General features: G+C 38.6%; 1 protein-coding gene across 1 annotated transcript; it reads right to left on the reverse strand.

Moving 5' to 3' along the window:
• Window positions 1–430: 430 nt before the first annotated feature.
• Window positions 431–8042, reverse strand: LOC147310750 (uncharacterized). The gene is made up of 4 exons (XM_086267837.1): window positions 7872–8042; window positions 2153–2263; window positions 1992–2066; window positions 431–980 (listed from the first exon to the last, which is right to left on the reverse strand). The coding sequence occupies exons 1-4, from the start codon at window positions 8037–8039 to the stop codon at window positions 780–782; spliced, it is 555 nt and encodes a 184-aa protein (XP_086123963.1). The 5' UTR covers window positions 8040–8042; the 3' UTR covers window positions 431–779.
• Between the last annotated feature and the right edge of the window lie 3428 nt (window positions 8043–11470).

Raw genomic sequence — 11470 nt, forward strand, 5'->3', positions numbered from 1 at the left:
ACCCAAATGGCGGCTATTAATCTAGTAGGACTAAAATGGCAGACAGTGCTTATCAAGATCCAAAATGGTGGTCCAGGTGAACACGGACTGGTTGCCACTCGAGACAAGAAGGCGGAGAGGCTCACCCACATTAAAAACAGGCGGTTAATAGTAAACAAATGTGTTTGCCCTTGATAACAGAATGGCATTAGGCTAATGCTAAAGCTATGCTAATTCTAATAATTACATACCAGTGACTTTTTATAGAGGATGTGTACATATCGTTAATCCACTTTCTTTTATTACGTCTTGTCTCTTTCGAATTTTTATTGAAAACAAATTAAATATTGAATTCATATTCATTTGTCAAAGTCAGTAAATGTCTGGCAATTTTGTACTAAGTCAAAAACTTATAACCATAAAGAAATCATTACTCTTAATATATGATTTACTTCATTAACGTCATGCTATGAATAAGTGTGAGGACATCAACTCAACCATTTTATTACACAAATACAAGAAATTAAAAATGAATGGTAATAAATTAACCCAATCAAGAGTTTAAAAAAATCAAATTTTAAATGACTGCAAAAGTTTTGATATGATTAAAAATAAATCAGACTCCCTTAGTGTATTGAAGACAGTAGAAATTTCACCCATTACCTCTTATAAAAGTCCAGTTCTAATACAGATAACAAAATTAACTTTCTATCAGAAAAAACAGGAAAGTGTTAAAAACATCAAATTAAACCATCAAACTTCAAAGGGTTTATTTTTATTTTGTGCTTAATTTTCTTCCTTTATATGAATGACAATATATTGATTTCTTGGGGAAAAATGTCCCAAGGGTCCATCCCTTTAACTTTATTGTCCCAGTCTGGCTGAAGAGGAGGATTGTTTAAAGCCAACAAGCAGCTCAACCAGTAGCATTCAGAGGCAAAAGCTCTCAACTTCGCCACCACATCCTTTGAGTACTGAGTATCAAGTTCAAAGAGAAGAGTCTAAAGGGAAACAAATGTATAGCTTTAAATGTCTGTGAAGGTTCTCAGTCATCCAGGTCATCGTAGTCAAAGGAGTTTGCAAAGAAAAGCGTCTGGACTTCTTAAGTTACTTGAAGACGTTTCACCTCTCATCCGAGAAGCTTCTTCAGTTCTAAGGTCAAATGGTGGGGAGTCCCAGAATGTCCAAAATGTGAACATTGGCATCCTCGAAAGAGTGACCTTTGTCCTTAAGATGCAGATGGACTGCTGAGTCTTGTCCTGTGGAGGTGGCTCTTCTGTGTTGTGCCATGCGCTTGTGAAGTGGCTGTTTGGTCTCTCCAATGTAAAGGTCTGGGCATTCCTCGCTGCACTGTACAGCATACACCACATTGTTGAGTCTGTGTTTTGGAGTTTTGTCTTTTGGGTGAACCAGTTTTTGTCTGAGCGTGTTGCTGGGTCTGAAATGCACTGGACAGATGGTTTGAAAGAGGAGTGAAAGAAGCATCTATGTCCACTGTGAGCGACCATCTTTGAACAGAGGTGGTGGTTTACGACACCAACTCTCTGCCATCTATGATCCAGTTTTGAGATCCCTCCCCAGACGCCTTAACGCCCACTCACATCCTGGGCCATCTGACCTCAGGAATTCGCATGATAAGGTGGGGCCAGGTTTCACAATGAACTCACCCAAAACTCTGGCTGATCGGGACCCACACCCAGTTTTACACCTTGGCTCAGGCGATTAGACTCTCATCAGGGGGTCCTTTTGTCCTTCTGTGGGGGGTTACTTCCACTAGGTTTATATCTGGGACTCTCCACCATTTGACCTTAGAACTGAAGAAGCTTCTCGGATGAGAGGTGAAACGTCTTCAAGTAACTTAAAGAAGTCCAGACGCTTTTCTTTGCAAGCTCCTTTGACTATAGCTTTAAATATTAAGTCCAGTAAGTTCAGATTTAGCTGACCTACTGTTTGATCTACAAACAAACCCTCAAGCTGTCTGGTTTCATCGTTGTAGCAAGCATCATACATACCTTTTTAAGATCTTTTTTGTTGTGGTACAGAAACAATTGATGTTTTTGAATCATTAACTGTTTGCACTTTTTAACCTGCAAAGGAGAAAAAAAGCTGGTTATGGAAGTAAAATAACAAAAGTTTTAATAATCCCATTTTATAAAATCTTTTAGTTCAGTACCTTATGAGGAGTGAGTTCACTGGATTCAGTAACTTCAATAACTTCACTAAGCGTTGCTTCTATAAGCTTTTTGCATTTCTCCATTTCATGTGAGGCTTCTTTAAAGATTACCTATAAAGAATTTTTTTGTAAACCACAAAAGGATCATCATTGTATAATAAGGTGGTTAATTCAAGTCCAAAACAAAAGCAGTTATCAGTGACCAAAGGAAACTATATAAAGGAAAGTATACACAAAAAAGATGATTCAGGTTAACAACAAGGCATTCCCAGGCCAGCTGAGAGAGACATAATCTCTTCAGTGTGCTCTGGTTCTGCCCTGTAGGCTCCTCCTGGTGGGATGTGGCTAGAACCCTTCCACAGACACACACACACACACACAGAAACACCAGAACATTACGGGAATGGCTGGCTAAGCAGTGCTCTGGTTTTCTGTCACCTTGGCTGAAGAGTAATAGAGGGTGGTTCTTATTTATGTATTTATTTATTTAGTAGTAAGATGTTCTAGCCTTCTGGAAGCAAAAAAATATTTCTACAGGCAAAATGATGATCTTCTAAATTTGTAATACATCATTTCCTTTCCAGCTTACGAGTTATCTGCTTTAGGATACATGTTTGAGAATAATACCAGGGAGTCAAGTACTCCCTGCATTCAGGTACATCAGTATCCAGAGTCGTACGTAGTGAGGAGGTAAAATTATTATTAACAAGATAATCGACCTCTGTTGGGGTAGCGTTCAGATAGCTGCTCTGCTCTGTGTTGGTACAGGGCATTGGAGATGATAACAGTGGGTGGATTATATTCTTAAACTTTGTTACAGCACTTTGAGAAAGACATGTACAGTGATGAAGTCTACTCCCCACTGCTGTGTAATCAATTCTTTTAAATTTAAATGTCATCAAGAAATGATCAATGGGCAGCACGGTGGCACGGTGGTTAGCACTGTTGCCGCACAGCAAGAAGGTCCTGAGTTCAATTCCACCATCAGGCCGGCATTTTTCTGTGTGGAGTTTGCATGTTCTCCCCGTGTTTGCAATCCAAATTGCCACTAGGTGTGAATGTGAGTGTGAATGGTTGTTTGGTCCTGCGACAGACTGGCGACCTGTCCAGGGTGTACCCTGCCTTTTGCCCTATGACAGCTGGGATAGGCTCCAGTGCCCCCCGCGACCCTGAAAAGGATAAGCGGATGGATGGATGGATGGAAGAAATGATCAGACAAAGGAGGGTTTTTTTGGAAAATCTGTTAAATGTTCAAAAGTGTGATAAAAGTGGTGGGTGGGTTCATTTACATTTTGAGAGAAGTCAGTTCTGTCTAATAACAGATTAAATGCAGTATTGAGGCTTTCATTTTTAGCATCTATATCGGGGGTGTCAAAAAACAGTCCTTGAGGGCCGATATCTTGAAGCCTGTCCATGTATCCCTGATGAAACAAAATTAAATAAAATTGCAGCATTACTCTGCAAAACTTGACTGCATGCCAGGGTGGGAATTTAGATATTTGATTCATGTTACAGCAGCTTATGAGTGCATGAACATGGCACATTAATAGTACTTTTACATCTACTTTTTTCAAAAACGTACTTACATTTACTTGAGTACAGTTAGGGGTTGCCGCCTCAGCATGCAATCATTTTCTATAGAGTATTGCTAAAGCGTAATAATTTTATTCAGGTGTGTTGCAGCAGGGACACATGGAAAAATTTCAGGACACCGTCCCTCGAGGACTAGTTTGACAACCCTAATTTATATGGATGTTAAAATCACCCACAATAATTATTTTGTCTGAGTTGAGCACTCAATAAAATAAAAAGGCTGAGAAATCCGACAGAAACACTGTAAGGTCCAGGTGGACAATAGATGATTACTCTGACAGGGTGTGGTCCCACTTCAGCCATCTGCCGTTTTTTTAATTCAATTCAATTTTATTTATATAGTGCCTCGAGGCGCTTTATATTGTACATTAGATCGTACAATAATAGATACAGAGAAAAACCCAGCAATCATATGACCCCGTACGAGCAAACACTTTGGCGACAGTGGGAAGGAAAAACTCCCTTTTAACAGGAAGAAACCTCCGGCAGAACCAGGCTCAGGGAGGGGCGGGGCCATCTGCTGTGATTGGTTGGGGTGAGAGAAGGAAGACAGGATAAAGACATGCTGTGGAAGAGAGACAGAGGTTAATAACAGATATGATTCAATGCAGAGAGGTTTGTTAACACATAGTGAGTGAGAAAGGTGACTGGAAAGGAAAAACTCAATGCATCATGGGAATCCCCGGCAGCCTACATCTATTGCAGCATAACTAAGGGAGGATTCAGGGTCACCTGGTCCAGCCCTAACTATATGCTTTAGCAAAAAGGAAAGTTTTAAGCCTAATCTTAAAAGTAGAGATAGTGTCTGTCTCCTGAATCCAAACTGGAAGCTGGTTCCACAGAAGAGGGGCCTGAAAACTGAAGGCTCTGCCTCCCATTCTACTTTTAAATACTCTAGGAACAACAAGTAGGCCTGCAGAGCGAGAGCGAAGTGCTCTAATAGGGTGATATGGTACTACAAGGTCATTAAGATAAGATGGGGCCTGATTATTTAAGACCTTGTATGTGAGGAGCAGGATTTTGAATTCAATTCAGGATTTAACAGGAAGCCAATGAAGGGAAGCCAAAACAGGAGAAATATGCTCTCTCTTTCTAGTCCCTGTCAGGACTCTTGCTGCAGCATTTTGGATCAGCTGAAGGCTTTTCAGCGAGTTTTTAGGACATCCTGATAATAATGAATTACAGTCGTCCAGTCTGGAAGTAATAAATGCATGAACTAGTTTTTCAGCGTCACTCTGAGACAGGATATTTCTAATTTTAGAGATGTTGCGCAAATGGAAGAACACAGTCTTACATATTTGTTTAATATGTAAGACTGTTAATATTTGTTCAATATTGCTTTAATATTTTAAGCATGGTTCTGACAGTCCTGCTTCAAACACAGTGTGTTTGTTTTGATTTGTGGCCTTCTGTCATGGCGCCGCGATCCCACAATGCACTGTGGCGTGACGTCAACTCCAAAGCCCTATATCAGGCAAGCCTATAGATCTGTTCCCCTCCCCCACCAGAGTATGCCTCACCAGCTCTCCCTGTTCATTGTCCCAGCATACATACTACTCAGGAAGAGGACAAAGCACACTATCAGAACCATTAACACCTTTTCTGAGGAACCTCTGGCTCAGCTGCAGGACTGTGTTGCAATTACAGAGTGCAGTGTCTGCAGTTCTGGGCTTCATCAGGCATTGCATGGACATTGTCAACATTGAAAAGCGGGTCTACCCCAACCATAAACCCTGGATGACAAGTAAGGTTCAGGCATTGTTAAAGGTATGCAACTCTGCATCCAAATCTGGGGACGGAGATATGTACAACAGAGCAAGAGCAGACCTTAAAAAAAGGCATCCGAGCAGCAAAACTGGACTTTTTAAAAATGCTATCAGATCACCTCTCTGATAACAACTCCAGAAAGGTATGGGAAGGCCTGAAACACATTACATATTACAAAGTCAACGGGACAAACACAGATGACATGGACATCTTATTAGCAGAGGAACTTAACCACTTCTTGGCCCACTCCGAGAGAACTGTAAACACTCTCACCATGCACACCACCCTGCTTATAGCTTCTTCCTCAGTGACCACATAACTCCATTGCCAGCTCGAGATGTCTCTCCAGAGCCAGGGTGATTATAAACACCACCTCCATGCTAACCACCACCTTTTCATTATCTTGCCCTTCAGAAAAAGGTTCAGATCCATCAAGTGCAAAACGAGTAGAATAAAAAACAGCTTCTTTCTGTATTATGTCAGAATTTTTAATGCAAACTAAGAGTGTGAACAGACACATGCAATCACTCTGTCGCTGCTATTGACTATGTTGCTGCCATTCAATGTGAAATATCTCGGTCTCTCCTTGTTCTGTGCAATATTTTGGTATTTTGGTCCCTTGTTTAGTTATTATATTATATTACTGCCCTTGTGCACTCCCCCAACAATGTTTCTGTGACTCATACTACACCGTGTATATAGTTTACTATATATAGGTTAATATATACATGGTGTATATAGTAACTATACACTGTAATAAAAGTTCTAAGTTTTAAGATGATGGAAGTCAGCTGTGTGGCCAGCCTCCCCTGACGCCACACCCTGAAACCACTCCACCAACTCCTTTGCAGCTGAGCCATCCACCACGGTCTTTGAGAGGCATTTCCGATTCACCCATGGAAAAACTCAGGAGACTGGCAGTACAGATGTGTGATCGTTAACCAAACATGTTCTATTCTAAGTGCTTAAAAATGCTGCTGCTCTGTCAGAGAAATCTTATGTTTATAGAGAAGGTGTTCTGTGTTAAGTTCCCTATAAAGGTGGTATCAGATCAAAGAGTAATTTGAGACATTTGAGTGATTTGGGAATTTGTTTCTTTGGCTTTGTTTTTGAACTACTTTGTTAGATTTGGGAAAAGATTGTAGTTTAGGTGAAAATGGGGAAGACACATTTATATATATATATAACATTTTCACCAACATGACTTCGATGTTGTAAAAAAACAAATAAACCAAAAACATCTACTAAACTTAACTCAAATTTCAAGTTTATGAGGTGTAGTTAATTGTACTAAATTATCTAAACTTTTGCATTAAGTTGATTGTATAAACAAACATTAATTTTTTGGGTGCACTAATGGGGCAACAAGAAGCTGGAAAGGTAAGTGCTACTATAACGAAACATGCTCTATCAGTGCTGAGAGGTATATTTAGATTTAAGTGCAACATCTGCTCCAACTAGATATGTTTTTTAGGGAAAGCATTTATATATTAGCAAGACAAAGCTAAACTGTAAACTGCCTCTATTCCAGCTGCATTGCTTCGTAATAGAATAGTCTCTGGCTTCTTCCACAGCATGTCTTTATCCTGTCTTCCTCCCCTCACCCCAATAGGTCGTGGCAGATGGCTGCCCATCCCTGAGCCCCATTGTGCCAGAGGTTTCTTCCTGTTAAAAGGGTAAAAGTTTTTTTCCTTTCCACTATGGGCAAAATGCTTGCTCATAGATGATCATCTGATTGTTTAGGTTTTCTCTGTTTTATTATAGGGTCTTTACCTTCACTCTAAGAGAGAGCTAAACATATTAGGGTATCAAACAACAGCATAATATGACAAAATATTCAATAAAACTATGAATACTGCTAACTACCATGCATCCATCCATCTTCTTCCACTTTATCCAGGGCCTGGTCGCGGGGGCAGCAGCCTAAGTAGAGAAGCCCAGTCCTCCCTCTCCCTAGCCGCCACCTCTAGCTTGTCCGGGTGAACACCAAGGCGTTCCCAGGCCAGCCAAGAGATATAATTTCTCCAGCAGATTCTGGGTCTGCCCCAGGGCCTCCTCCCGGCCTAACTACTAACAAGTCCAAAATCCTTTATATTTGCAATTTTTTATTGTTATTTATTACTGTGGACTGAATCGAGTAAGCGAAAAGGAATGCATGTATGCTAGTATGTTGAAACATAACCTTTGCTCCACTTTCATTGTACAATGCCTAAGTACAGTTGCAATAAAGGAATCTTTATCTTTCAACTTAAATTAGTTCAAAGTAACAATTCCAGAAAGCAAACAAAAATTTACATAAAATCTACAAAATACCTTATACCTACTGATAAGTAATGTGACTTTAAAGTTGGTACGATACCTGAATCAGAGTTTTGGGAACTTCTGGGTTCACTTTTGTGGATTTCAGGAGATCTTTAACTTTTGGCCACTGCAGCAGTCGCAGTTTTTGGTACATTTCATACAGTCTGGTTTTGCTGACTGGATTGTTCATGCTCTCAATGTATTCTGTCTTTATTGAAACAGCCATCTCTGGTGCCAATCTATTCAAAAGTCAAAATAAGACTGTGATACGTATATATAACTTTTAAAGTCAGAATATCAAACATGGTGTTGTTGCAGCTTTCTGCATTTACTGTACTTTTTTTTCAATGATTTCAGTTCTTCATCTTTTTGATGCAGAGCAGATCTCTGAAATAATTGAAACATTACAAACTACGGAGGTGCAATATATGTGAAAAAAACTGTAGCTCTGCAGCCAGTGAGTTGTTGATTTTTTCCCTTTTTCTGTGTTGTTAGCTTGCCTGGTTTCATGTCCAACTGTAAATGCTCACTTTTTTTTCACTAATTAGAAGGAAACTTCAGAAAAACACTGACCTTACTTCATCAAGTTCCTTTTTGTTTGTCTCCAACTCAGAGATTCTGCATAACAAATAGTCTGGTTAAGCCTTTCAAAACACTGATTCATCATTAAAAGTCACATCTGAAGACATATGATTCATTTAATGGTTTATCTTTAAAGCAATAATTAAATACTTTTATGAACAAACCTTTTTTTAAGTTCCAATTCATATTTTTCACAATGCCGGCAGCTTTGTCTCTCATCTGCTTCTTTGAGAAGTCTATATAAACTCAGAAGAAAACAAATGTTTGCTGTACTTTTTGAATAACATGATTCTCCACTCCACAATGAAAAATATTGGAATCACTTTACAGCTGTTGTCTTTTTGGATTAAAGATGGAATTCTCAATACATGCTTTTAAGTTTGGATAAGTGTAGGTCACTGTTTTTGTATAACTACATTTTTTAAAAGCTCTAAATAATCACTTGGAAATTCAGGCATAGCTGTACTCACAATCCTTTTGAATTTAAAGTACTTCAGGTATTGCTAATGTACTCACAATGAATAATTTTTCCACACCAAAGTTTCAAACTGTTTTCAATAGTTTAGACTACTGAAAGCTAAGCCATTCTCCTCTTGTGTTAAATATAATTTGAAAACAGTTAATCCCAGGTGACAAAAATCGGAACTATCCATTAGAGCAGTACAATTAAAAGTACCATTTGAAAGTCTGACCACAAGACTGACTCAGAAACTGTCAATGAACTTTTAAAAATATGCAGCTCCACATTTTTAAAGGGAATCAGAATTCACAGTCGGGGTTACTTTAGATTTTTCAACAGTAGAGAATGGGTCTTACAGTTTAAACTCATTGAGCCCTTTCAGTGTTTCTGTTAAGTCATTGTGTGTATAAGTCACAAAGATTGTCAAGTGAAATTCAAATTCATGAAATTTAATGGACCTGGAAAATATGGACATTCTTATTACTTTGGCATTGACACTTTATAATAGAACTGGTGCTGAAAAGCAATCAGAATATGATTTTCTAGATGGATGGATGGATGAAGAGAAAGATTATTCATAACACTCTCACAGAAGAAACATTACGTTCAGGTACATTCAATAATAGATACAGAGAAATATCAATTGATATTTAGCATTCATTATTAATTCCTACAAGACTGCTTAAAGAAGTCCTACCATTAATTACGGCTTCAAACTTAAATGTGATCAACCTTTCTCTATTAGTCAATTGTACCTCACACCTTCAAGCTAGAAGTAGTTTGAGCTTTACTTAAAAAGCCATCACTTGACCCAGCTGTCTAACTAATTAAAGGCAAATATCAACCCTTCTTTTCAGCTTAAAAATTCTTGAAAGAATAGTTGTAAAATAGCTAACAGATCATCTGCTGATCTTATCACAGCACAGAAACAGCCTTAGTGAAGGTTACAAATGATCTCTGTGCTTGTCCTGCTAGATCTCAGTGCAGCGTTCAATACTGTTGACTGTAATGTCTTGAAGCATGCTCAATCATCCAGGTAAAGGAATCCCAAATAGTTGATTCTGTTCATCTGGTAGTACCGTTTTCAGTGGGAGAAATGTTTTGTCACTCATCTTAGTCACTTCTTCAGTCTCAGGTGACTACAGATGGCCCTAACCTTATAAACAGTACATTTGCAATCAGAAGGCCTACCATACATTTTCACTGCTATGCACCCTACTTTATCTGTCCATGAAGCCAGATAACAAACACCAATTAGTTAAACCGCAGGAGTGTCTTAAAGACATAAAGACCTGGAGGACCTTATATTTTGAAACATGTTTCTGAAGCATGTATACAGAGGGAGACATTGTTTGACTAGTAGTACTGGTCAACACATTTGCTTTGTATGCAACATAAAGCTTTGCCAAAATAAATTTGTGGATCTCTATGATCATCTTTTGGAGAAAGGGAGCTGCTGAGAGTAGTTTCTCAGATTTTACATTGTTTACTTTTAGAGGTTCTTTATTATTGAAAAAGTAATATGTTCAAAATTTAGGTGGAAAAACCTACATTGTCAGTCATCTATTTGACTTGTGGGTGTTTCAAATATTAAGTCTTGAGTTACTTACTTCTCCTCATCAGTTTTCTTTTTGGATGACAGATCAGGCTGATTCCCACTAAATCAAAAATGCATAAGTAATCATGAAATCCAAAGTAATAAATTCAAGTTTCAAAATTTCAATCAAATAGAAGGGAAAATACCAACAGTACTTTTCTAAGAGTAAAATGATCTACTTAGAACTGGATAAAAACCAAAGTTTGAAAATGTTTCTTACATGATAATGATTCTTTTGATTGTGGTAATTGACTGGTAATAGTGATTATCACATTTATCTCGTTTGGAAAAGGTTTCTGATTTGATGCCAGTCCATGACGCAAATTCCTGTGGGCTTGTGTCAGGAACAGTATTCAACATAAAAACTGCCAAAACAAACACTGCATGCACCAACCCTTTGGGGCAAGGGAGCAGCTGACCGTAATGTATTTTTTAGATAGAGGATTTGGGGGCAAAGGGGAAACTGTTGCAGATGAGGGTTATGTTGGGTTTTAAACAGTTTTGTTAGAGAACGGTGTTGTGATATTTTGATACCATGGTAGCATTTACAGGATATTGTTTTGTAGTGAAAACTGTTACTTAAAACTGTTACTCAATAAGGCCCATTTACTAGTTGTTTTTCTCTTTCTCTCTGACCCAAGAATTGATGTGTAAGAATCACAGGCTGGTACCCCAAGGTCGAAAATACCACAGAGAAAAGACCACTTCCTTACTCCCATCCTCCCTTCCTTATCTTTTAGAAAAGAGCTTGTTAAAGGCCAGGTGGTTTGTTTCAGAATTCACTAATGAAAGAACTCTGTATTCTATGTCTAGGAGTGTATTTTGCTGGGATGACCATAAATTGTAGCTGAAGAGATAAACTACACAAAGGATACTTCTTTGCTCACAAGGCAGGAAGACGTTTCCTTATTTGGTCTGTACCGGTTTGAACTGAGAATCTGCTGACACACGAACCTTTTTCCTCTATATAAGCTGTTGTATACTAAATAAACCTCTGAGTGGTTTGGGATGACAACCT

Source organism: Aulonocara sp. 'chitande type north' Nkhata Bay, linkage group LG16 (assembly GCF_057382095.1).
Source record: "Aulonocara sp. 'chitande type north' Nkhata Bay isolate Kocher_YH1m ecotype deep benthic linkage group LG16, A_spYH_male_GT1.1, whole genome shotgun sequence".
NCBI lineage: Eukaryota > Metazoa > Chordata > Actinopteri > Cichliformes > Cichlidae > Aulonocara > Aulonocara sp. 'chitande type north' Nkhata Bay.

What these genes read in the sequence shown, in the direction of transcription:
- LOC147310750 (XM_086267837.1), bottom strand. Translation starts at nt 8,039, where the DNA reads ATGGCTGTTTCAATAAAGACAGAATACATTGAGAGCATGAACAATCCA. An exon ending in TTCCCAAAACTCTGATTCAG is followed by an intron (nt 2,264 to 7,871) that starts GTATCGTACCAA and finishes AATTCTTTATAG; the next exon opens with GTAATCTTTAAAGAAGCCTC. An exon ending in GTGAACTCACTCCTCATAAG is followed by an intron (nt 2,067 to 2,152) that starts GTACTGAACTAA and finishes TCTCCTTTGCAG; the next exon opens with GTTAAAAAGTGCAAACAGTT.